General features: G+C 47.3%; 1 protein-coding gene across 2 annotated transcripts in view; it reads right to left on the minus strand.

Moving 5' to 3' along the window:
* LOC116957996 (uncharacterized) overlaps positions 1-26,955 on the minus strand; it is a 32,915-nt gene extending 5,960 nt beyond the window's left edge. The window contains exons 1-6 of one of the 2 annotated variants that reach the window (XM_076053511.1): positions 26,114-26,955; positions 24,172-25,659; positions 15,868-15,968; positions 3,474-3,618; positions 2,131-2,255; positions 306-422 (exon numbers count right to left, since the gene is read on the minus strand). In XM_076053511.1, coding sequence (XP_075909626.1) covers positions 306-422; positions 2,131-2,255; positions 3,474-3,618; positions 15,868-15,968; positions 24,172-25,659; positions 26,114-26,144 — 2,007 coding nt within the window. In that variant the 5' untranslated portion in view covers positions 26,145-26,955. Of the gene's footprint in view, positions 1-305; positions 423-2,130; positions 2,256-3,473; positions 3,619-15,867; positions 15,969-24,156; positions 25,660-26,113 lie in introns of both variants that reach the window. The other variant, XM_076053507.1, reaches the window with a different exon arrangement.
* Positions 26,956-27,310: the final 355 nt, after the last annotated feature.

Below are 27,310 nucleotides of genomic sequence, written 5' to 3' on the forward strand. Positions count from 1 at the left end.
TGACTGATTCATTCTAAAAATTCTTATTTAGCATCATTCACGCAAAATGCACCTCAAAGCGGGAAGCCACATACAAGCGGGAAGCCGGCTAGAAGCGGCAATTACCCAAGCTCAATGGTCCTATATTGTGATGTTTGGCCAACTCCATTGATACATGTTTATACCATGTGGGAGGAACCCGTATAGGTGCAAATTGACACACTTGCGGCGCTGTGCTGCCATACCATGGCCAGACGGGAGATGGCGACGAATTCGTGCGATCCACTAACCCGTCGAGTGAGAGACTGAGCGCAACGAGAAGTCACCTTGATTACGCTCACGAGGCGCTGCACCTTCTCCGTGCGCAGGAGCCTGCGCGTCAGGAACCCCTTGACGACAGCGGAGACTCGGTTTGATCTCTTCTGCACGTCGAGCAGATTGGCCTGGAACACAGCCACACGCAGCATGTCTTGCGGCAAAATAAATAAGCAGACAAGGCGCCTCCTTTACATCTCTGTTACTCCACACTTTTTCAAGTGTTTTTATCCATCAGCCACACAGCCTTCTCGGAGTGCTTAATTCAAGCGGCATTGGTCTAATTCAAACAAACTGTGGACTGGTTTTGACATTCAGTACCAGGATCAGGCTTGCTTGAACCAATGCTGGTGAACTGCCACGTGTTTATTCGGTACAATATATAAGGGTTACTCTTTGGTTCTTTCGGTAAAGTCACGTAGGTAGAAAAATAATAGATCATGACGTTTTGAACGCAACACAAGCAATCGTCATCAGGTGGGACAACCACAGCAATAAAAAAACTGCTGAAACGAAACGACATGTCTCAGACCACGTTCGCGAACACAAGGCAGATCTGAAACACGGTAGGACCAATACCTCTGCCGTTGCTGATCATTGTTTTAAGGCAGTGGGCTCACACGAAATTGACTTTTCCAAGACGAAGGTACTCTGCAAACCCACCGGCTATTATCAGAGATTTGTTCATGAAGCCATCCAGATATATCAACACAGACACACCTTCAAACGAGAAGATGGGTACAAACTGAGCAATCATTGGAACGACGTTATTAACAAGGTAAAATCTTAACTGATTATGATTTAAAGCTTTCGTCACTGCAGGGATTCATATTCATGGTTCTTTCGGTAAAGTCACGTAGAAAGGAAACAATAAAATAATTATGTTTCCATCCTACCTGCCTATGTCAGCTGTTATTTCCGACTCTCTGTCTTTCTCTCTCTGTGTGCATCTCTCTCCGATCTCTATTCCAGTGACCCGGGTGCTGCTGTGGTGTCCACTTTCTTCCCTGCCTCCTCTCCCCCCCCCCCTTCTCCCCCCCCCCCTACTGCCGAGGCCTACTATATAACCTCGTGCCACGACAGATCTCTCGCCTACTTCAGCAATTTTTTCTTTCTGTGGTTGTCCCACCTGATGACGATTGCTTGTGTTGTGATCGAAACGTCTTGATCTATAATTTTTCTACCTATGTGACTTTACCGAAACAACCAAAGAGTATGGATTCCTGCAGTCACGAAAGCTTCAAATCTAGATGTACAGTATAAGGGTAGCACAGTGATGCTTCCTATTTTTTTCAAATAGATGTGTGCTGTGAATGTGAGACTGTTAATTCTGAAAGATTCTGCCAAATACATTTGGTTATTTTGGTCTGAATTGATTCACTCTGGTTCATTGTGTTTATGTGATTGCATTTGTAATTTTGGGGACCCGGGTCACTCTTGCGTATGAGACTCTCTTGGTCATTTTAGTTGTTACCTGGTTAAACAAATGTAATTTAAACTTAATTCAAAACTAAAAGTGTGGATGAAACTGGAGTGCTCAACATGGGTGGAGGAATCAACAATTACATTAACGAAAACAATTACCATGGTAGTAGCGATAGAAGGGTGATAAGGAGGTGACTGACCACCGATGAGGAGGGCACTGGAGTGCATATCAATGAGTCCTGGATCATCAATCAACCCGACTGCTTTGCATTTAATTCTGCCAAGTGCAGTAAGGTAGGAACTGGGTGCTCCACCCCAGATATGACAGCGGTGTTCCCACTTCGGTGAAATTACTTTGGAGAGCTGTAATTGATCTGAGTTAAAGAAGGCTTCATGCTAACCCAGACTTACCACCGCTGTCGCCCTCGGTCCTCTGCGGTGGCTGCGCGTCAAGAGGCCCAGCACTGAACTGCTCCTTGTGAGGAGGACGCCCGTGGTCTGGGAAGCAGCCGAACACGACCGGACAGCCCCGTCACCTGTTACAAACGCGGACATACACCTCTGCTACATCTCACAGGTTTCCTTCTGTAAATGAGCGGTGTAATCAGCTTCAGCGATGTGGCATATGCAGAGCCCTTTAGCAATCCACTGATGAATGAAGGCCTCCCCATGCCGGTCACTGCAACATTGCGTATTACAATTCATGGTGTGGTAGCAATGTTCGTGATGTAACTGGCCGGGTGGCTCAGCGGTCGATTGAGCGGCTCACAATCGGAAGGTTGTGAGTTTCAATGCTAGTTCGGGGTTTACTCAGCCCATTATCATCCCTATGTTGTCGATAACATGAATATCACTTTGTAGAGATGTCAACGGTGGTCGTTCTGTGGGTAAAATCGCCCCTGCCACAGGAATTAGGAATTTCCACCACTGACTCAGGGCTGTGAACATGAGATAAGCACCACCTCGCTGCTCATTTGAGCAGGAAATCACCTTTTACTTTTAATGGAAATGCATTTGTTAGCCAAACAGTGCTTCTGAAAAAGTCCCTCGTACTCAAGTACTTACATGGGCATTTAAATATTGTAATTGGATTTTAGTTTACTAGAAATGTAACATTAAAAGAAAGTAGCAACTTTGGCTTCATGATACGGAACACAGCAGTGAAAACACGATGAGTAACTTCATCTCAAATTCAGCTTACTTAGTTAATTGAAACCATTTGACCTCATGGCCATAGTCTTTGTGGTCCAAATCAAGAATTTAGTCCATTATATCATTTTAAAAACGTAGACTCAACTATGTTCCAATGCTTTTTAGCTCTTGTGCAGAATCATAAGAAGACTCATCAGTCACTGGGTCATGACAGCTGCGTACAATGTTAACTGCATTTTTTATGCCATTCAATTTTGTTGTGAGGTTGTAGTGGCCATTATGAACTCCTATCTCAAAACATTTACTGTAAATTATTGCAATTTATTTAGCAACATTCAGACCCAAATATAGAAATATAAAGAGTTTGTCTTACCACACTCACCATACACTCTCCTGACTATTAAGTCATGTTTCACACATTCATTCAATCCAAAAGAGCTTGCATGAAGTGAGTGGTTCCAGAGCACTGCTCTCCAAATTACATTGCAATTTTAACATCATTGTCAATGGTCCATGCTCATTCGTTCTAAACAGGCGCTGGAAAGCACAGCTGTGTTAACGGTGAGAGTGATGTGAGAGTGATGTGACATAAGTGTTCTTACTGCGATCGGTCAGGTGTGGGCAGTGCGGTGATGAATGTTTTCCGTTTTCATTCTCCTGATTGGAGAATGAACCATTGCCGGCGAACCCACTCAGTTTTTGAAAAGCCCATTGCTCTTGCAACTTGCTATCCTTTTGATCATATTTCTGTAACAAGAAAAAATAACAGGCATGTGAGTGCTTCTCTGAAATGGTGCGAGCATTCTCATGATACCAAATGTTTTGTTCATATGTCACTGGGAGCTGCTCAAGTTCCACATTTATTTGCAAGTTGGTATCAGCGAGTATTACGTAAAATTTTGTTTGCAAGAGTGACCTGGGTCACCAATATGATAAAAGCAATGAAATCAAATAAAATTATAAACAGTGAAACAAATAGAAATCGGAGCAATAATAATTACTACATGCTCTTTGGTTTTATTTGGTAAAGTCATGTAGGTAAAACAAAATAAAAGAAAACAATAAAATCACGACGTTTCGGAGGCAACACAAGCTTCCGTCTTCGGGTGGAATAGTTACAGCAGAAAATCTGTGATAAGTACACAGCTCTGAGACGATCGGGTTTATATATAGGTTAAGGGGGGTGGGAGGAGTCAGAAAGGGGCGTGGGTGGGTGGGAGGGCTGAGACAAGCCGCCTTTTTGTTAAGCTGCAGGGGGTTCGGGGGGAAGGCTGTGGTGGACTTCCAACCATTGCAGGTAAAACCCCTTTTGTTATGCTGCCAGGGGGTTCGGGGTGAGGCGATGGCGGGCGAGTACGCCCCATTTTTGAAAACGAAAAAAAGCATCTATAGTTTGGCATACCACCACTTAAAATTGCTGTACAATTAAAAGGCAGCTAACGTTTGACTTGATTTATAACATCTTTCCAATGGTTGCTTAATTTGAAACCATCCTCTCGGTTGAAGTTGTGTCTGTGTTTGTATATCTGGATGGCCTCGTGGACAAATCTCTGATAATAACCAGTAGGTTTGCTGAGTACCTTGGTATCAGAGAAAACAATATCATGATAACCCACAGCGTTGTAACAGTGATCAGCCACGGCAGAATAATTTGTTCTGCCGTGTTTCAAATCTGATTTGTGCTCTTGAATTCGATCAAAGATATGTCGCTTCGTCTCCTCGATATAGAAGTCACCGCAGGTACAACTCAATTTGTAAACACCGGGGTACTGTAAGTCAGGAATGACATCCTTTACGGATGGGATCAGATCACGGATTTTCTGTACTGTGTTGAACCGGACCTGGATCTTGTGTTTGTTTAGAGTTTTGGAAATCTTTTTAGTAACGCCTGCTATGTATGGTAACGTGATGATTTTGATCGGAGTGTCAAGTGGTTGTTTCTGTATGGTGGGAGAAACAGCTTGGTGGATGGTACGGTCAGAGTAACCGTTCATCTTGAGGGCCAGATGTACATGTTTTAATTCACTGATCAGGTGGTGTTGGTCATAAATGCAATGAGCCCTACGGAATAACGTTTTGATGAGAGAATTATTTTGGGCTGGGTGGTGGTGGGAATCAGGTTTCAAGTAGGAGTCTGTGTGGGTGGGCTTCCTGTAAACAGAATGTCCCAAGGAGCCATCAGACCTTCTCTCAAACAGAACATCCAATAATGGCAGCTTGCCATCTTTCTACACTTCCATGGTGAATTCGATGGAAGGGTGTCTGGAATTGATGTGGTCTAGGAAAAGGTTCAAAGCTGGGAGGCCATGTGGCCAAATGATGAAAGTGTCATCCACATATCTCTTCCACAGGGAAGGACTGAGGGTGGATGTCTGGATGGCGTCTGATTCAAATTTCTCCATGAAAACATTGGCTATCACTGGTGATAAGGGGCAACCCATAGGGGTACCCTAATTTTGTTTGTAGAAGGTGCCATTCCAAGTAAAGTAGGTGTTGGTGAGGCAGTGCTTAACCAACGTAGGTACATCGGGGTCCAGTTCATGTTGGACCAAATCTTCAATTATTGTAATGGTATCAGGTACTGGGACCTTGGTGAACAGAGAGACCACATCAAAGCTGACGAGGATATCGTCAGGAGACAGTACAATGTCCTTGACCATAGAAACAAATTGGGTTGAGTTAAGTACTGCTGAGGTGGTCTTGCCAGTGAAGGGAAGCAGAGTATCTGACAGAAAATGGGCCAGCTTGTAGGTAGGGGAGTTGATAGTGGACACGATGGGTCGTAGTGGGGTACCTTCTTTTTGGATCTTGGGAAGACCATAGAATCTGGGAGGTCTTGCAGCGGAGGGTTTTAGGGACTCTACTAACAGCCTAACGATAAAAACCAACAAGATCATCACAAGTTCGACTTCCCTAATCGAACCAACCAAACGTCCCTCAAATTCACCATGGAAGTGGAGAAAGATGGCAAGATGCTATTCTTGGATGTTCTGTTTGAGAGAAGGTCTGATGGCTCTTTGGGACATTCTGTTTACAGGAAGCCCACCCACACAGACTCTTACTTGAAACCTGATTCCCACCACCACCCGACTCAGAAGAATTCTCTCATCAAAACGTTATACCATAGGGCTCATTGCATTTCTGACCAACACCACCTGACCAATGAATTAAAACATGTACATCTGGCCCTCAAGATGAACGGTTACTCTGACCGTACCATCCGCCAAGCTGTTTCTCCCACCATACAGAAACATCCACATGACATTCCGATCAAAATCATCACGTTACCATACATAGCAGGCGTTACTAAAAAGATTTCCAAAATTCTAAACAAACACAAGATCCAGGTCCGATTCAACACAGTACAGATACATCTTCTTTGGTTCTTTAGGTAAAGTCACGTAGAATGAGAATAAAATAATAAATTGATAAAATAAAATAACACAATAATATTCTCACGACGTTTCGGCCACAACACAAGCGGCCTTCATCAGGTGAAGGGGGCGAGACTGTCTGGTAGGACAGCGCTGGAGTGAGAGAGCCACGTTCAGATCACGGCTTTTAAGCTGTGTGAGAGGAACAAAGAGCCTTAGAGTCGCGGCATCTCTTCAGAAAGGTGAGAGACTCGATTAGTTGAGCCTTCTTATCCCGAAGTCTGTTGAATGATCTTAAGGATGTGTGGAATCCCTCCCCGTAGAGGCGGTTAAATTTCGATTTAAAGCTTTCGTGACTGCAATGATTCATCTTCTTTGGTTCTTTCGGTAAAGTCACGTAGAATGAGAATAAAATAATAAATTGATAAAATAAAATAACACAATAATATTCTCACGACGTTTCGAAGAGATCACTGTTACAACGCTGTGGGTTATCATGATATTGTTTTCTTCGATACCAAGGTACTCTGCAAACCTACCGGTTATTATCAGAGATTTGTCCACGAGGCCATCCAGATATACAAACACAGACACAACTTCAACCGAGAGGATGGTTTCAAATTAAGCAATCATTGGAAAGATATTCTTAGTTTTTTCGGTAAAGTCACGTTGAAGAGAAACAACAAAATAACAAAATATATATAAAACAATAAAAAAAAATTCTCACGACGTTTCGACCATAACTCAAACGGTCATCATCAGGTGTGTCGGTTTGCATAAATTTATTTTTAAAACGGCACATTTATTTATTTATAAAGAAAACGTTGGCGTCACGCGCAGCGATTGGCAGTTTGCCCAGGACTAGTCCATCTATTTTTTTGAAAAGAGGAGGGGGGAGACGAAATTTTTTATAATGTATGCTGTCTGAAAGCCACTGTAAGCGTGAACAATCAATCAAGAACTGAAATGATTTATCAAATCTTTCCAATGATTGCTAAGATGGAATCCATCTTCTCGGTTGAAATTGTCTCTGTTCTTGTATATGTGGATAGCCTCATGAACGAATCTCTCATGGAAGCCAGATGGCTTACAAAGAACCTCCGTCTTGGAAAAGTCAATGGCATGTGAGCCTACTAAATTAGAACAATGATCTGGTACGGCCGAGGTGTTGGTCCTACCGTGTTTAAGGTCTGCTTTATATTCACGAATGCGGTCCGAGACATGGCGTTTGGTTTCTCCAATGTAACTACTACCACAGAGGCAACTTAGTTTGTAGACACCAGGGTATTGTATGTCCGGAATCACATCTTTTACAGACGGAACCAGATCACGGATTTTATGTAATGTGTTGAAACGGACCTGGATCTTGTGTTTATTCAAGATTTTGGAGATCTTTTTTGTGATCCCAGCAATGTAGGGTAAAGTGATGGTTTTGAAAGGCTCCTCAAGAGGGTTCTTCTTCATGGTTTGAGTGATAGCTTTGCGGATTGTATAGTCGGAGTAACCATTAGCCCTAAGAGCTTGGTGTACGTGCTTGAGTTCACTGCTTATGTGTTCCTGGTCGGATATGCATTGGGCTCTATGATACAGAGTCTTGATGAGAGAATTCTTCTGTGATGGATGGTGGTGGGAATCCGGTTTCAGATAAGCATCCGTATGGGTAGCTTTCCTGTAGACAGAGTGGCTCATTGAACCATCAGGTCTCTTTTTAATTAGGACATCCAAAAAAGGTATCTTGCCATCTATTTCGACTTCCATGGTAAATCTGATGGCTGGGTGTATGGAATTGATGTGGTCGAAGAATTGGTCTAGAGCAGGCCGGCCATGTGGCCAGATGACAAAAGTGTCATCCACGTACCTCTTCCATAAGGTTGGGCGCAGAGTGGCAGTCTGGATGGCGTCAGTCTCAAATTTCTCCATGAAAATGTTAGCTATAACTGGAGAAAGGGGGGAGCCCATTGGGGTGCCCTCAGTTTGTTTGTAAAAAGTTCCATTCCAAGTGAAGTATGTATTGGTTAAACAGTGTCTCACCAGGGGGGGTACCTCAGTGTTTAGTCCTTGATGAACCAAGTCTTCAATGATTGCAATGGTGTCAGGTACAGGAACCTTGGTGAATAAGGAAACTACATCAAAACTGACAAGCAGGTCGTCTGGGGACAGGGAAATACCCTTGATTGTTGATACCAGGTGAGTAGAATTTTGTACCGCAGAGGTGGTCTTTCCAGTGAAAGGACGCAGGATTTCAGACAAAAAACGAGCTAGTTTGTAGGTGGGGGAGCTGATAGTAGAGACTATGGGACGAAGAGGTGTATCAACTTTATGTATTTTTGGTAAGCCGTATAATCTTGGTGGCCTGGCAGCAGAAGGTTTCAACGAAAACTGTTTAGATTGATCAATTAATGCGGTTGAATCAGAAATTATTTTGTTGGTTTGTGTGACGAGGCTGTTGGTGGGATCTCTTTTTATTTTTGTATAACTACCATCGTCGAGTAATTCTTTAATTTTGTTGTTGTATTCTATTTTATCCATGATGACAGTAGCATTGCCTTTGTCAGCTGAGAGAACTACAATATCATTCCTCTTTTTTAATTTATATAATTCAAAACGCTCATATTTGCTGAGGTTGCTAGCTGGCATCTTAGCGTTTTTGAGGGTTGCAGCGATTTCAGATCTTGCTACGTCTGCAGCGATGTGACTCAGGCCCCTGAGAGCAACGTCTACTTGGGCAATTATATCATTAACTGGTATGTGTTTAGGTGTGACTGCAAAGTTTAGACCTTTAGCTAAAACGGATTTCAGACCATCGGAAATAGAACTGTTACTGCGATTAATTACGACTTTATTAACGTCTAACTTTTTGGTGTGTGGGTCCGGTCTTTTGTTGAAGAGGAGGTTAAATTTGGAAATCAGGTTTTCCTTACATTTGGTCGACATAGTAGCAGCTGAAGAGGCAGTCATATTGTCTACATGTTCCCAATCCGATGTGGACATTATTGCCGTCAATGATAAGTGTGATTTGTAGAGTGTCTTGTCTAACTGATCTAGTTCTGTGCGTATAAGTCTGATTTTTTCTGAGATAAGAGCTAAGCTAGTTTTGAAAAGAATTCGTTTCGCATTAGAAGAAGTTACAGCAGCAGAGGTCAGTGTAAATGCGATTGGTATTACCCCAGAGTCGCGGCATCTCTTCAGGAAGGTGAGAGACTCGATCAGCTGAGCTTTCTTATCCCGGAGTTTGTTGAAGGATCTTAAAGTTATGTGAAAACCCTCCCCGTAGAGGCGATTAAATTTTGATTTAAAGCTTTCGTGACTGCAGTAATTCATATTCTTAGTTTTTTCGGTAAAGTCACGTTGAAGAGAAACAACAAAATAACAAAATATATATAAAACAATAAAAAATTCTCACGATGTTTCGACCATAACTCAAACGGTCATCATCAGGTGTGTCGGTTTGCATAAAAAATTTTTTGTCATCTGGCCACATGGCCGGCCTGCTCTAGACCAATTCTTCGACCACATCAATTCCATACACCCAGCCATCAGATTTACCATGGAAGTCGAAATAGATGGCAAGATACCTTTTTTGGATGTCCTAATTAAAAAGAGACCTGATGGTTCAATGAGCCACTCTGTCTACAGGAAAGCTACCCATACGGATGCTTATCTGAAACCGGATTCCCACCACCATCCATCACAGAAGAATTCTCTCATCAAGACTCTGTATCATAGAGCCCAATGCATATCCGACCAGGAACACATAAGCAGTGAACTCAAGCACGTACACCAAGCTCTTAGGGCTAATGGTTACTCCGACTATACAATCCGCAAAGCTATCACTCAAACCATGAAGAAGAACCCTCTTGAGGAGCCTTTCAAAACCATCACTTTACCCTACATTGCTGGGATCACAAAAAAGATCTCCAAAATCTTGAATAAACACAAGATCCAGGTCCGTTTCAACACATTACATAAAATCCGTGATCTGGTTCCGTCTGTAAAAGATGTGATTCCGGACATACAATACCCTGGTGTCTACAAACTAAGTTGCCTCTGTGGTAGTAGTTACATTGGAGAAACCAAACGCCATGTCTCGGACCGCATTCGTGAACATAAAGCAGACCTTAAACACGGTAGGACCAACACCTCGGCCGTAGCAGATCATTGTTCTAATTCAGTAGGCTCACATGACATTGACTTTTCCAAGACGGAGGTTCTTTGTAAGCCATCTGGCTTCCATGAGAGATTCGTTCATGAGGCTATCCACATATACAAGCACAGAGACAATTTAAACCGAGAAGATGGATTCTATCTTAGCAATCATTGGAAAGATTTGATAAATCATTTCAGTTCTTGATTGATTGTTCACGCTTACAGTGGCTTTCAGACAGCATACATTATAAAAAATTTCGTCTCCCCCCTCCTCTTTTAAAAAAAATAGATGGACTAGTCCTGGGCAAACTGCCAATCGCTGCGCGTGACGCCAACGTTTTTTTTTATAAATAAATAAATGTGCCGTTTTAAAAATAAATTTATGCAAACCGACACACCTGATGATGACCGTTTGAGTTATGGTCGAAACGTCGTGAGAATTTTTTATTGTTTTATATATATTTTGTTATTTTGTTGTTTCTCTTCAACGTGACTTTACCGAAAAAACTAAGAATATGAATTACTGCAGTCACGAAAGCTTTAAATCAAAATTTAATCGCCTCTACGGGGAGGGTTTTCACATAACTTTAAGATCCTTCAACAAACTCCGGGATAAGAAAGCTCAGCTGATCGAGTCTCTCACCTTCCTGAAGAGATGCCGCGACTCTGGGGTAATACCAATCGCATTTACACTGACCTCTGCTGCTGTAACTTCTTCTAATGCGAAACGAATTCTTTTCAAAACTAGCTTAGCTCTTATCTCAGAAAAAATCAGACTTATACGCACAGAACTAGATCAGTTAGACAAGACACTCTACAAATCACACTTATCATTGACGGCAATAATGTCCACATCGGATTGGGAACATGTAGACAATATGACTGCCTCTTCAGCTGCTACTATGTCGACCAAATGTAAGGAAAACCTGATTTCCAAATTTAACCTCCTCTTCAACAAAAGACCGGACCCACACACCAAAAAGTTAGACGTTAATAAAGTCGTAATTAATCGCAGTAACAGTTCTATTTCCGATGGTCTGAAATCCGTTTTAGCTAAAGGTCTAAACTTTGCAGTCACACCTAAACACATACCAGTTAATGATATAATTGCCCAAGTAGACGTTGCTCTCAGGGGCCTGGGTAACATCGCTGCAGACGTAGCAAGATCTGAAATCGCTGCAACCCTCAAAAACGCTAAGATGCCAGCTAGCAACCTCAGCAAAGATGAGCGTTTTGAATTATATAAATTAAAAAAGAGGAATGATATTGTAGTTCTCTCAGCTGACAAAGGCAATGCTACTGTCATCATGGATAAAATAGAATACAACAACAAAATTAAAGAATTACTCGACGATGGTAGTTATACAAAAATAAAAAGAGATCCCACCAACAGCCTCGTCACACAAACCAACAAAATAATTTCTGATTCAACCGCATTAATTGATCAATCTAAACAGTTTTCGTTGAAACCTTCTGCTGCCAGGCCACCAAGATTATACGGCTTACCAAAAATACATAAAGTTGATACACCTCTTCGTCCCATAGTCTCTACTATCAGCTCCCCCACCTACAAACTAGCTCGTTTTTTGTCTGAAATCCTGCGTCCTTTCACTGGAAAGACCACCTCTGCGGTACAAAATTCTACTCACCTGGTATCAACAATCAAGGGTATTTCCCTGTCCCCAGACGACCTGCTTGTCAGTTTTGATGTAGTTTCCTTATTCACCAAGGTTCCTGTACCTGACACCATTGCAATCATTGAAGACTTGGTTCATCAAGGACTAAACACTGAGGTACCCCCCCTGGTGAGACACTGTTTAACCAATACATACTTCACTTGGAATGGAACTTTTTACAAACAAACTGAGGGCACCCCAATGGGCTCCCCCCTTTCTCCAGTTATAGCTAACATTTTCATGGAGAAATTTGAGACTGACGCCATCCAGACTGCCACTCTGCGCCCAACCTTATGGAAGAGGTACGTGGATGACACTTTTGTCATCTGGCCACATGGCCGGCCTGCTCTAGACCAATTCTTCGACCACATCAATTCCATACACCCAGCCATCAGATTTACCATGGAAGTCGAAATAGATGGCAAGATACCGTTTTTGGATGTCCTAATTAAAAAGAGACCTGATGGTTCAATGAGCCACTCTGTCTACAGGAAAGCTACCCATACGGATGCTTATCTGAAACCGGATTCCCACCACCATCCATCACAGAAGAATTCTCTCATCAAGACTCTGTATCATAGAGCCCAATGCATATCCGACCAGGAACACATAAGCAGTGAACTCAAGCACGTACACCAAGCTCTTAGGGCTAATGGTTACTCCGACTATACAATCCGCAAAGCTATCACTCAAACCATGAAGAAGAACCCTCTTGAGGAGCCTTTCAAAACCATCACTTTACCCTACATTGCTGGGATCACAAAAAAGATCTCCAAAATCTTGAATAAACACAAGATCCAGGTCCGTTTCAACACATTACATAAAATCCGTGATCTGGTTCCGTCTGTAAAAGATGTGATTCCGGACATACAATACCCTGGTGTCTACAAACTAAGTTGCCTCTGTGGTAGTAGTTACATTGGTAACTACTACCAATGTAACTACCGCATTCGTGAACATAAAGCAGACCTTAAACACGGTAGGACCAACACCTCGGCCGTGGCAGATCATTGTTCTAATTCAGTAGGCTCACATGACATTGACTTTTCCAAGACGGAGGTTCTTTGTAAGCCATCTGGCTTCCATGAGAGATTCGTTCATGAGGCTATCCACATATACAAGCACAGAGACAATTTCAACCGAGAAGATGGATTCTATCTTAGCAATCATTGGAAAGATTTGATAAATCATTTCAGTTCTTGATTGATTGTTCACGCTTACAGTGGCTTTCAGACAGCATACATTATAAAAAATTTCGTCTCCCCCCTTCTCTTTTCAAAAAAATAGATGGACTAGTCCTGGGCAAACTGCCAATCGCTGCGCGTGACGCCAACGTTTTTTTTTATAAATAAATAAATGTGCCGTTTTAAAAATAAATTTATGCAAACCGACACACCTGATGATGACCGTTTGAGTTATGGTCGAAACATCGTGAGAATTTTTTATTGTTTTATATATATTTTGTTATTTTGTTGTTTCTCTTCAACGTGACTTTACCGAAAAAACTAAGAATATGAATTACTGCAGTCACGAAAGCTTTAAATCAAAATTCATTGGAAAGATCTTATAAATCAAGTCAACGTTAGCTGCCTTTTAATTGTACAGCAATTTTCAGTGGTGGTATGCCAAACTGTAGATGCTTTTTTTCGTTTTCAAAAATGGGGCGTACTCGCCCGCCATCGCCTCCCCCCGAACCCCCCGGCAGCATAACAAAAGGGGTTTTACCCGCATATGTTGGCAGTCCACCACAGCCTTCCCCCCGAACCCCCTGCAGCTTAACAAAAGGCGGTTTGACTCAGCCCTCCCACCCACCCACGCCCCTTTCTGACTCCTCCCCCCCTTAACCTATATATAAACCCGATCGTCTCAGAGCTGTGTACTTAACACAGATTTTCTGCTGTGACTATTCCACCTGAAGACGGAAGCTTGTGTTGCCTCTGAAACGTCGTGATTTAATTGTTTTCTTTCATTTTTTTTTACCTACGTTACTTTACCGAATAAAACCAAAGAGTATGAATCCTTGCAGTCACGAAAGCTTCAAATCTAGAAATAATTACATGACAGAAGATATTAAAAACGGTGGACAAACATACACAAATATTTAATACATTTCCTTTTACGAAAATTAACTCGGATAAATTACTTTTACAAACCGTGCATAGTACACAAGTTAAGAAAACAGCACGGAATTAGTGTAATTATTACACTGGTATGTAATTAGGCGAAAGATGTATATCAAATACAACTACAAAATCGACAGCTTTGCATTACATGCTAATTGTATGAAAGAGTAAGCGATGATGAAATTCCAGGTGTTTGGGTATTATCAAAGAATGAGTGAGGGCCAGGGTAAGTAAGGGCTTGCTGGACTATGCCCCGGTTGGATTGGAGTATCTCTAATACTTATAATCTATCAACCTGACCACACACGTGTTAGTGTTGTAATACGTTGACTGTGCTTGTGATATAACGTGGCACGTTTGGCACCATGCAAGTCTGCACCAAACACAGAACATTTTGAATGAGCGGCCCCAACTCAGCCATTGGCACAGCGAGACAACAACTCCCGTGGTGGAGGGAAACATCACTGGGCAGCAGCTGATTAGTGCATTCCAAACACTTCACCGGGCACTCATGCACACAAGAGCAATGTTTGTCTTCTCAACTGACATTTCACTTTCGCAATTCAGAGTGCTGCAGCGATGGGCATGCTAGTCAGACAGGCAACAGTTGGTAAGGTTCCCATCATTTCAAATAATGTCACACCTCTGATTCCGATGGCTGGGTAGAGTTTTCTGTGGAGTATATATTTAAGATACCCCTGATGTAATTCCTTGCATTCGCAGTAATTTTCAAAAATTTCACAAAGCTATGTTATTCTCTCACTACAATAACGCAATGTTTACAAGGCACACACTGCATTGGCTTTTTTGCTTCATAAAACGAACTTGAGGCAATAAAGTAAATATACCTAAACGTGCTATATGTTAGACAGTACATCAGACCAACTGGAGTATTCTATCATCAACAACATTCCCTGACCAGCATGGTGAGGTATGGTGAAATGCCCACATAATCCGCACGAAATGGTGGGGCCCTCGTCCAGCAGTGGATTGATGAAAGGCCTGTCCATTTACATTAGGGTTTTAAATGAAAATCTGTAAACCGGTAACCATTTTCAGAATTGGTTACCGGTTCCAAAAGTCAGAAACTGGTAACCGTCTCCCGTGGATTCTTAGAAATGAGTGCACAGAACTGTGGCTCACGAATATACAAACCACATGGGAGTCGACGTCACATTTTCCCTTGTTTTTCAGTCAAAACCTAAAGCGACTGCCTTACATTTGATTTTTTGCACACGCCACTGTTGGTGGAAGAGCCTCCACAATTGGGAGCTCGAGAATGTATTTGGTCTACTCTTCCAGGCTGACCAGACATTTGGGCTTATCCACACTTTGTCGCACCACACAGGACCTGCCGACCGACTGTAGTTGGACCCATTGACACTATTGGGTGGACAGAGGCGGGGTGTGATTTGAGAAACCTGCTTCATTGTTTCTACTGCCATGACAGGAGAATGAATGGAACCGGCGATCTCCGGATTTTGTCAGGGCAGTGCGCTCGTCATTACATCACTGTGGCAGGTCCCTTTGTTTCTCAGTTAAAAGGGGCGACATTTTTGTTGATAGCAAGACATTGTTATCCATGCCTCAAAGCAGTAACTGGTTTTTACAGTTGTTTTAAATGCAGTTACCGGTATGGCAATACAAGCGATGTTAAGAACCCCAATGCGAATGTACCTGCACTGGCTTGTCTGCAACGGGATTGTGATGCAGGGCGTGCCAATCCCTCAGCTGCCGCTGTTTCTCCTTAAATGCCACGATGTGAATGCCTCTCTCATCTGTGTGGGAGCAAGAGCAGCGACGGTGCATTACCAACTCCATAAATTCAGTGCAAAATTCACTTTAAACACACGTGATGCTGTCTTACACTCTGGGTGTATGAGCCATTCAGGCCCGTACGACAACACGTAATTATGTGCGCAGAGGTTATCGTTGTTTTATGTGGAAGTGTGTGAAGATGACGAAATTTATTGGAACTTTGTAAAATAAAGGCCATAGATCTCGATTTAAAGCTTTCGTGACTGCGGGAATTCATATTCTTGGGTCTTTCGGTAAAGTCACGTAGATAGGTTCAGAGAAAATAACAAAAATAACAAAAAAAAACTACGACATTTCAATCGCAACACAAGCGGTCGTCTTCGTGAAAAAAAGGAAGACGACCACTTGTGTTGCGATCGAAACGTCGTAGTTTTTTTGTTCTTTTTTGTTATTTTCTTTGAACCTATCTACGTGACTTTACCGAAAGACCCAAGAATATGAAGGCCATAGAGCAATGAAATCGGTACATGTGCAGGTCCTGGGTGGATTGTTGCATTGCAAGATGAGGAAAGGTAGCAGTGGCTTGGGGAGGCCTTCATCCAGCAGTGGATTAATAATGGATCATGTTGATGATGTAATGCTCGATAGACATTATCAATGTGTAGAGGAGTAGAATGGGGAAGTGGCATCACTTGTGCTGTCCAGGGCGATGACGTGACGTCATGCGCTCGGGGCAGCAGAGTGACGTCACGGCTCCTGAAGGATAAAAAGGTGACCCCGTGACATAAGAGGGGTCGTAGCTGGAGAGTAGGGTCTGAGAAGGGTGAAACGGGGAGCCAGGGGCAAGAGGGTAGGGATAGAGGAGAGCACAGTGCCAGGCTAGACGTGGCTGTGCTCCTCGCTCGGCCGTGTTGGTTGATCCTACGGCCGGGGCAGAGGAGACAGCACAGGGCAGCCGGCTGTGTCGGGACCTAGCCCGGGACCCCTAACCCCTGGGGAGTTGTTCACCCCTGTGTATTGTTAAAGATTTGTAATAAAACCTTGGCGGAAGCCCCTACCTTACCTCAGCCTCCGAGTGAGTCGTCGGGAACTCCTTTACAACTGGTGTCAGGAGTGGTTACGCTGCCGTCGCTATGCCTAAATCGGGCGGGCGGCGTAAGAATCCACCGGCGGGACGCCGGGAGAGTGCTGACGACATCGGGGAGGCTCCGGCTGCGACCCGGAGGCAGTCCGTCGCCATGGAGATGGACTCGGCGGGGCAGGTGGTGTCGGCGGCTGGGGGTCCCAGCGCACCACCGCCGGTGGCGGGGGGCGATGCCGAGGAGCGGTCGCAGCTGCTCCTGCGGGCGATCGAGCAGCTCACCGCCGCCCTTACAGAGGTGGGAGCGCGGACGCACCCACCCAGCCCACACTCCGCGTGGCACCGGCGGATTCCCGCCGCTTTGCCGCCCGCCAATTTGGAAGTTGGCGCCATTTTTCATGCGCCGCCGGAAGTGGCGGCCATGTTGGTGGGGGAGCCGCAAGCGGACGTCATTTCCGCTGTGACGCCGGAAGCGGCAGCCATTGTTGCGGCCGTAGCGGCCGCGGATACGGCTGCGGATGCCGCCGCGGACTCGCGCCTCGCCGTGGCTGCGAGCTTGGCCGCGAAGGCTGCCGCAGATGTCGCTGCCGCAGATGTCACTGCCACGGCTCCGCGCCTCGCTGTGGCTGCGAGCTTGGCCGCGGAGGCTGCCGCAGATGTCGCTGCCGCAGATGTCACTGCCGCGGCTCCGCGCCTCGCTGTGGCTGCGAGCTTGCCCGCGGAGGCTGCCGCGGATGTCGCTGCCGCGGCTCCGCACCTCGGGCCGCGGATTCCGCCGCAATTGCGGGATGGACCGCGGATCCATATGCCGCCGCATTTGCGAGGTGGCTCGCAGGCGCTACTGCGCCTCCTCACCTCGCCGCGTGGCCGACTCCCACATCTGTCGCAGAGGTGCGTAGCTTCGTCGGCTTCGCATCGTACTATCGTCGGTTTGTCCGCGATTTTGCGACGATTGCGAAGCCGCTGCACGTCCTCTCTGCCAAAGGCCAAAGGTTTTACTGGGGCGCGGAGGAGGAGGCTGCTTTTGCGACGCTTCGCACGGCCTTGGCGGATGCGGCGCCCTTGGGGTACCCCGCTTTCTCGAAGCCCTTTCTGCTTAACACCGATGCCAGCGACACGGGCATTGGGGCAGTCCTGGCCCAGGTGGTCGACGGGGTGGAGAGGGTGGTAGCCTACGGCCGTCGGGTTCTGTCTCCGACGGAACAGCGATACTGCGTGACTCGGAGGGAGCTTTTGGTCATAGTTTTTTTTGTTCAATTGTATAGGCCCTACTTGTACGGTAGGCGGTTTACAGTCCGAACCGACCACGCGGCCCTGCAATATTCGCTGAGGATTGGTCAGCCCTCGGGTCAGCTGTCCCGCTGGCTCGAGGTGCTTCAGGATTACCCCTTTGACGTAATCCACAGAAAGGGGGCACTGCATGGAAATGCGGACGGTTTGTCCATATTGCCGGCAGACGACGGGTGTGCTTGCTCCCTGGGCTCTAGCCGTTGCAAGGCCCCAGGGGACGTCGCGGCCCAGTTGGTCGCGTCGGCCGCGACGGCCACCCCCCCGGGTGCGGCGACATCCGCGGATTTCGGCCTGGGACTCCCCCGGACGTACGGCCCGGGGTTCAGCTTCGTCGGCGGCCCCAGCGATCGCCGTGCATGACGGACTCCTCATGCGTTGGGATGCCCAATTGGAACGCTATTGCGTGGTTGTGCCCACTAGCCTACGTGGTAAATTAACCCGAGCCATTCACGAGAAGCTTATGCACCTTGGCTACCACAAGACCCTATTGACCCTTAAGCGGGACTATTACTGGCCAGGTGTGGAGGGTGACGTGGCACTGATTTTGAAGGGTTGCCACGACTGCACGCGGAGGAAGGCCCCAGTTGTCCAGGACCGGGCCCCGCTGCAGTCCATCCGGGTTTCTCGCGTTAATGAACTCGTGGCGCTCGACATCTTGGGCCCATTCCCTGCATCCCAACGGGGCCATAAATACCTCTTGATGGGCGTTGAGTACCTCACACGTTGGCCTGTGGCGTGGCCTTTGGTTGATCAGTCGGCCTCTTCTATCACCGAGGCGTTCGTCCAGGGGTACGTGTTGGACAAGGGTGCGCCAGAACAATTGTTGACGGATCAGGGGCGGAATTTCTCGTCTAAGCTGCTCAAGGAGGTGTGTGACCTCCTTGGCACCAAGAAAATCCGCACCTCGCCCTACCACCCCCAATCGGACGGGATGGTAGAGCGCTTGAACCGCACCCTCACTTCCATGCTGTGCCACCATGTGAACACGTCTCAATCGGACTGGGACCTGTTCGTCCCGGGGGTCTTGGCAGCGTATCGGTTGGCTCCTCACGCTTCAATGGGATTTTCGCCTTTTTATTTAATGTATGGGAGGGAGCCGGAGCCCCCGGTGCACGTCCAACTGGACGTGGGGTCCTCCAGGAAGGGATCGGCTGTGCCGGTCCCTTTGAAAGTCGCGCTTGACCGGCTGCGCGAGGCACGGCAGGCCGCTGTCGAGAATTCCGCCGGCCGGCAGGCGGCTAATGAGCGGCTGCCCAAACACCAGGCAGCGGGCCTCCCATGGGTAGCGGGCCAGAAAGCATGGCTGTATTGTCCCCAGGTCCCGGTTGGCACATCTGCCAAATTGCACCGCCCTTGGCAGGGTCCCGTTGAGGTCGTGGAAGTCTCCCGGCCGCAGTGCGTCCGGATTCGGTTCGGACGCCGGCGGTGGATAGTGCACCCGTCCCGGCTCAAACGCTATATTCCATCTACCCTGGGGGATCCACCCCCAACTCCGGGGCGGCCGGCGGGTGATGCGTCCGTCGTGCCTGTCCGGCCGGGTCCTGTTGACGGGGGCGGCGTTCGCCCTGTTTGTGTGCCCCCAGGGCCCTTCCAAGTAGCGCCGACGGGGACCCCCCGGCCACCGGAGGCTACGGCGGTGGGCCTGTTGCCTGCGGACAGCCCACCTGCACCAGCGGCGGACGCCACACGGGGAAACGGGCCGGCAGCGCATACCCATTCAAGGGGGATGCGGCTCCGGTGATGGCCTGGGCGGCCGTTCGTCGGACCCAGCCCCGGCGCCCGCTCGGCACTGCTGGCCGGAAGAAGCCATCTTACTTTTTTTTTTCCCGTTCATGTGGTTGTTGTTATTGTGATGCCTGGGATGCCGTGCTGCCCTAAGGTTGGGGTTTTCTTGCAGCCGGGTCGGCTGTTTTTTTTCACAGGGGGGGTAATGTAGAGGAGTAGAATGGGGAAGTGGCATCACTTGTGCTGTCCAGGGCGATGACGTGACGTCATGCGCTCGGGGCAGCAGAGTGACGTCACGGCTCCTGAAGGATAAAAAGGGGACCCCGTGATGTAAGAGGGGTCGTAGCTGGAGAGTAGGGTCTGAGAAGGGTGAAACGGGGAGCCAGGGGCAAGATGGTAGGGATAGGGGAGAGCACAGTGCCAGGCTAGACGTGGCTGTGCTCCTCGCTCGGCCGTGTTGGTTGATCCCACGGCCAGGGCAGAGGAGACAGCACAGGGCAGCCGGCTATGTCGGGACCTAGCCCGGGACCCCTAACCCCTGGGGAGTTGTTCACCCCTGTGTATTGTTAAAGATTTGTAATAAAACCTTGGCGGAAGCCCCTACCTCACCTTAGCCTCCGAGTGAGTCGTCGGGAACTCCTTTACAAATGTATAACTGCGGCGCAGTATGCCACTGCGACTTGGCATATAGCCCTCCTGATCCTGTATATTTTAACATGTGAGTGTATATTTTTAGTGCGCCTTGTTGATACATTCTTTGGCCTTTGCTTTTTCAGCACCCCCTGGAAACGTCATCTCAGCCCTCTTGTGAAAAAATATGAAAAGAAACACACACTGGAGTGTCGAGCATAGAAGGACCATTGTCAGCATAGGTGTGGGTCACCTTGCTTTCGTGTCCATTCGCCTACTTGCCAGTCTATTTGTCCACGAATATTCTGTCTGGGAATTTGTGTTTATTATTGATATTATCTACGAAATGGAATAATGTTAAAACGCAAGGGTTGCCGCAGGTTACTCATTTGGGATTCTGCAGAGCAATCATCGCCCCCTGTTGGCAGCCTAATGCCCAGTTTGCAAGCAAGGTGCTGAGTCACCTCGTATCGCAGAGATAGCTGCCACTGAGGATGCCCTTTTAATGGTGTTTGAGGTGAGATGCAATGTCATTTGCCCTGAGACGTCTGCGCGTATAGGGAGACACCATATAAAAAACAAATCATGATCGTTATTATTAGCCACGGTCAATCCACTTTTGGATGAAGGCCTCACCTAGCCACCACCACCTCACATGATTTTACAATAAAACAATCCACTCAGTACTTGCACACGGAACTGATTTCATTGCTCCATCTCCTCAGTGTAGGTATTCTCGGACGCATTCCATTTCTTGGCTATCACTCTGTGATTACTCTTGCCCAACGGCCACCATCCCTTGTAACCGTGTCATCTTCTGTCCAAGTCCAATAATATAATCTACGTAATAAAAAAATGTATGACCAACAGAATAGTTATTATTATTTTTTTTAAAATAAAGACGTTAATTACGTCATTGTTTCAAAATCATGGTGATTAACAAACAATATATAGAACGGAGACTGAAAAATGTGCAAAGAAACATGGAAAGATGCAGGTGTGGAATTACATTGAGATACAGAAAGAGGAACACATGGATGGGACAACATTAACAGGCCAAAGACATCATCCAAAGGCTTAAGAACAGCGAGTGGGCTTGGTCAGCACACATAACGGCTGGAAGGGACGATGGACAATGGTCAAGAGTAATGTCGGAGTGGTAGCCAAGTTAAGGAATGCATGTGAGAAGGCATCTACCAAAGAGATGGTGAAATAAGCTCGTATGCAGGTCCGAGGTGAATTGGAATTGTTACATCGCCAGATTTGCCGGAGGCCTTTATCCAGCAGTGGATTGACCATGGTTGCTGCTGATATAAATAATGTACTGTACAGTATAACCCTTTGTCAAATTACTGCTGGATGAAGGCCTCCACGTGCTGTTTAGTCGTGGGAGTTGTCTGATCATATTTCACTCCATGGATCACTGTGGATGGGTGAATTGGAGGGTGCGGTATTCTGGCATGAGGACTGGAGAAAGAAGGTCATCAGGTAGAGCGTTGGCCCCACCAGCGCCTTGTGTGTCATACTGATCTTAAAAGGTGCCCACGAACAACATTTACACCAATAGTCTCGACTCCACAGCCAGATGCGTATTTAGCCTATGTTTGTGTGTGTATATATATATACCTATATACATATTGTCATTTTATCTGACCAAATCCTGTTAACACTGTTGTCATAATCAGTTAATGTCCCATTTGTTGTCATTTGATTGGTTTTGAACTAAAGGGTTGAGAGCTCAAGCAGCTGTTGGTATTCCCACATGGAGAGCTGACATCTGGCAACCAGTGGACATGTGACACTTCTCACAATGTCAATCAGATATGCCTCCCACTCAACTAAACGATGCTCATGTCCCGTTTAGAGCCCTGGGCCAATGGCGGAAATTCTAAATTCCTATGGTGGAGGTATCAGGAAACCTCCATCCAGCAGTGGATTGACGCCATAAACAAATCAAGGCCTGACTTGATTGCGGTGTATGTATATACTGTATAGGACAACCGCTGTGGCCTCCCCCACTAAGAAGTACTAATTTTATTCACCCCGGAGGGATGATGGCCTGAGTTGACCACCGGCACTCTCCCACCATTGCAGGCTGCGCTATAAGCCGCGGTGTCACGCAGACTGTTGTTTGACAGAGGTGACGACACGAGACTAACGCGACTCATCGCATTTCTTGTTGAAGCCACCTTCTCTATTTGTTCCTCGGCATCAACACTCGCTGCTAAGGAGATCGGAAAACCCCACGACGAGTTTGTAAGTGATGCAATCTTGGCAACAGACTCGTGACAAATGGGATGAGTCCAAACAAACAGGGTTCACCCCGTACGTGGCTGAGCAGCGTCACCGCTCACTCGCATAGCAGCGCGCGTGCTGTTGTTGTTGGCCAAGGTGGGACGAGCTATTTGAACAGCAACAACAACAACAACGTGTGCGTGACAGTCAACATACGCGATATCCAAGCCTTGTGATCGTCACGTCACGTATGATAGATGCAGTGGTTTGGCATTCAAAACGTTTTGCGCCTTGTTATGTCACATTTGCTTTGCCTGTTACCGTGGGTTGGAGCGGTGGCGCAGTGGTGAGCACACTGTGCTATGATCGAATGACCCATAGCGTGATTCTCGACCATGGCTAACATCAGGGGCGAGGGATATCTAAACCGTTCCTGTGCGCTCCCTTGACCAAATACACACTGACCAATGTGGTGAAGTAATAATGGTGAAACATGCACTATGGCTGACAGGGTCAATAATGACAGCCCTTTGCTAGATAAAACACTACTTTCGTAGTCAATAACGCTGTGGCTTTAATATATATACGAGGACATGTGTTAAGTCATGGCCCATCTTCATTTACGTGTCACGAAGAAGGATCATTGCCAGAAACGTCGTCTATTATATATTTTTCTTTTAAGGCCACTGTTCTTGAAAGGTGTGGAGTTTTTTTCGTAAGTATATATTCACAGTTTACTTGTGCTGAACCACTCTGATTGTCAGGGTTGGCTATGTACGGCGCGGAAGAAGTTCAACATACATGCGTACTCCTAAAAAGGCGGTGTGGCTAACGGGATAAACCCTTTATTGTTTATTTGGAGGAACGGATATGAGAAGGCGAATTGTCTGCTATTCTATTGTATTGTTTATTCCTCTGGACCGGTGTTCATGGCTAACGTGGTGAGGCTCGGATTTGTGCTGTTGCACCACTGCTAACAACAGCACTTTAACGTTTGTGAATAGACTTTGTACTCCATCACACAAAATCACCAAGTGCGTCGTGGAAAATATAAGTAACAATATCAATACGCAGACTATACGCCTCTTTTACAGATTAAAGACACGTCAAATAATAAGTATTCCACCAGCCACAGGGTCTTCTGGGAGTACACAATTTCAGCAGCAATGGTTCAGCCAAACTCTGGATCGGTTTCGACATTCAGTGCCTCACCGTTAGAGTGAACGGGTCAGTTGGGTCCAACTCACCTAGAGAGCACTCACCAGGGACAGCGCCTCTCTCCTCCCTCCTACAGGCTGGGGTCGCCATGGATAGCACACGCTGGAACGTTCCGTTTCTTACACAGCCCCGCTGCTCTGTCGATTCCACTGCAGGATCAGCCACTCCGTGTGGAACAAAGGCCACTGCGTCTGTGGCGTGTTTGGAACATTGTTGCCATAGCGGGGAAGGAGTCTGTACTTCATATGACCTGTTCAGTGCGTGGGAATTCTGGGAGAAAGCTTTGGGCTTGAGCTGGATCGTAACATTCAAGGGAGTGCTTTGAACTTTTGACTGGAAATGGCTTTCGAACGGTGATGTTCCTTGCAAATATCTAACTGGCCCACGAACATACTCCCGCTGTAGAAGCCATGGGTTTCGTCCCACTGTCACGGCATCCCTTTGACCGCACGAAGCCTCGGCAACCGCAGGACCGTCGCCTCTTGAATGGGCGAGCGCGTCTTTTCCAAGAGCCGCGTAGTGGCAGAGACACGCGTCCTCCACTCTCCTCGTCGCCTTGCCCCCGCCCGGAAATTCGTGCTCTCCCCGGTACACCTGGTGCAGCGCGGGGCCCGACGTCGTTCCGGCGCGGCTAATGGCCCTCCCGTCCTCTACGGTAAACTCGCGGATGTTGGCGAAGCTCGGCAGATCCTGAACTTTGCTGTCAGCCTTGAGAGGCAGGCTGACGGAGCGCGATCGGGCGCGGTGACGGGACAGCAGAGGGCTGCCTCCGCTTGGCTCGGGCATGGGCAGACTGCTCGACAGCTCGTGCAGGGAGCCGTCCGCGGGATCCGGTTTCGCCGGCGAGGTGGGCAAGCGGTCACTCGCACCGCTGCTGTGCGGAGCCGACGGGAATGCATTGCCCGGGCATACCATGGAAACCGTTTCTCTGCGACCATTAAAAGCCTCTTGTTGACTTGTCAAGACGTTGAAGGGCACTTTGGAGCATTTGCCGACGTTAATTTGGTCGCCCATTGGAACGGAGCCAGCGCCGCTCCCCTCCCACGCCCTCCCGCGTCGCCCGTCCGCCGCGGCCGGGAGCTGCGCGTCGTTCTCCTTGTCCGAAAGCGTTTCGCCGGGCGCGCGTCTCGAGTTGCCGCTTTTCGCGGACTTCGCCTCCGGGTGTTCTCTCCGAGTCCTCGCTCCAGCGTCAGGCGGAGGAGAGGCGTGGGGCTCAACGTCGCTTGGTGACTCCCACCTCTGCTCCCTCTCCCGGCACAGTCTCTGTGAGAGCCTCTTGTGTTTGTCCACGACAGACGACGCTAGCCGGGCGGTGTCGGGCAGCAGCGAGATGATGTGTCTCTTCTTCTCGAGCGTGATCCCGTGGCACGGCTGCTGGGACAGCCGGTCTCCACCCTGCTGTTGCTGCTGCTGCTGCTGGGATCTCTGCTTCGCCTGAGGGCCGCACACGAGCGACGCGTGTCCATTCCCTAGAGACACTGCGCGTGCCACTGCTGTTGTCGGTTTCTGTTCGTCTCTCGCGTAAGACTCGCCTGCGAATCGTGAGAAAATTTGTTTTTTTTATATCCTCTCACGTTTTCATTGAAATATTTTTTCACTGAACACAAGCTTACAGGAAAATGCTAGATAATTATGTAATTCGTACAAAAAAAATTAATCACATTTGCCTGTTTTTGTTTACGTGCATGTAAATCGAACACTGCACGCAGCATCAGTACACAAAATACCGGTTTTAAAATAACTTTTTATTTTAATTAAATCGATAACGCTTCAACAAAACTCGAATGTTATCTACAGCAAAGCATATACCGCATTAGCATACACACCGCAAATAACACCACCCACACACACTGAGATCACTCGCGGTACCCCATTGTTTAAATAATATTTTCATTGAAAGAGAACAGAGCGCCACCACTTTTCGTAATCGGGTCGCACTCTGCTGCTGCTGCCGCCGCCTTCTGGGTGACGTCTCACCGACGTTACCTGGATGATGGTGGTGGTGGTGCTGCTGCATGGCTCGGTTTGCGGAGCAGGAATGCCGCGCGGCGTTATTGTGCACGGCACTCGCGGCACCCACTGGGGCCCTCAGTCACGCCCACTCGCTCCGCACGAGACTGCTGCCTCGGACCCCCCCCCCCATCTCTCTCTCTCTCTCGTCACCCGCGCCTTCACGGCCATTGGGGCGACTTGGCCAGGCCGCCCTCTCAGCCACCCGGTACTGCCGCCGCCGCTGCTGTTGGCGTTGGGCGTTCGCGCCGCCCGTTGTGTTCGGCGTCGCGGCGTGAAACGCGATCTCGTTCCGCGTCCCAGCCACTTGTTGAGCGGCTCTGATCCCAGTGAGCCGCTCGGCCTCTGGGCTCGCACAGAGGTCGGGCGGGCGGTTGTGCCCTCTGTACCAAACGCGGCCACTCAGTGGGATTATCCATATCACAATCGGGAGCGAATCTCTGGTGGGAAACGCTGAACAGTTTGTTCTTTTTGGAAACAATGGCTCGGCGTTGGTTGTTTGCGTATTATGATTTCATTCACGTGGTTATTTGGTCCTGTTATTTATTTAATCGGTCTTGTTTGTTATTGGCATTCGCTAGCACGCTATGTAATAACAGCCAAAGCGTTATGTAATGCACTGCAACGCCACACGGAAAGTCTGAAAAATACCTCTACACGACGTGTCACTATCGTGAAATGTGTTGTGAAATATTCTTTTCGGGGCAGAGTGCTCGGCGCAGTTATACGTGCGATGCTGCATTGCGAACCGAAATCTCTCAGTTCAATCCCAGGCCTTAGTTCACCATCAGGGGCGAGTGATATCTGATTCAGACGTAGACCCCTCCTCCCCCCATCCTTCAACCCAACACTCACCAGCGGTGGTGAATTATGGTCAAGCAACCCTCATGATTGCCACGGCTTGGGAAGCCTCTTCATCCAGCAGTGAATTTACAAAAGGCTGTAAAATGCAATTAATTATATAACACACTTCTGTATTATAATTGGATTAACTTCAAACCTTGTTTGTTTTTGTTAGCACTGTAGTTGCCATTGACGTGATCAGGTAGTTACCCATGATTGGACGGATGCAATTGAGCAGTGCTCATGTTAGACTCAGTTAACATTGGCCTGGCTCTTTCTACAGCAGGTGTATACAGAGTACGGCTGCTGTATATGCTTCCCATCATAAAC

Source organism: Petromyzon marinus, chromosome 3 (assembly GCF_048934315.1).
Source record: "Petromyzon marinus isolate PM22_M1 ecotype Great Lakes invasive population chromosome 3, UKy_Petmar_22M1.pri1.0, whole genome shotgun sequence".
Classification (NCBI taxonomy): Eukaryota; Metazoa; Chordata; class Hyperoartia; order Petromyzontiformes; family Petromyzontidae; genus Petromyzon; species Petromyzon marinus.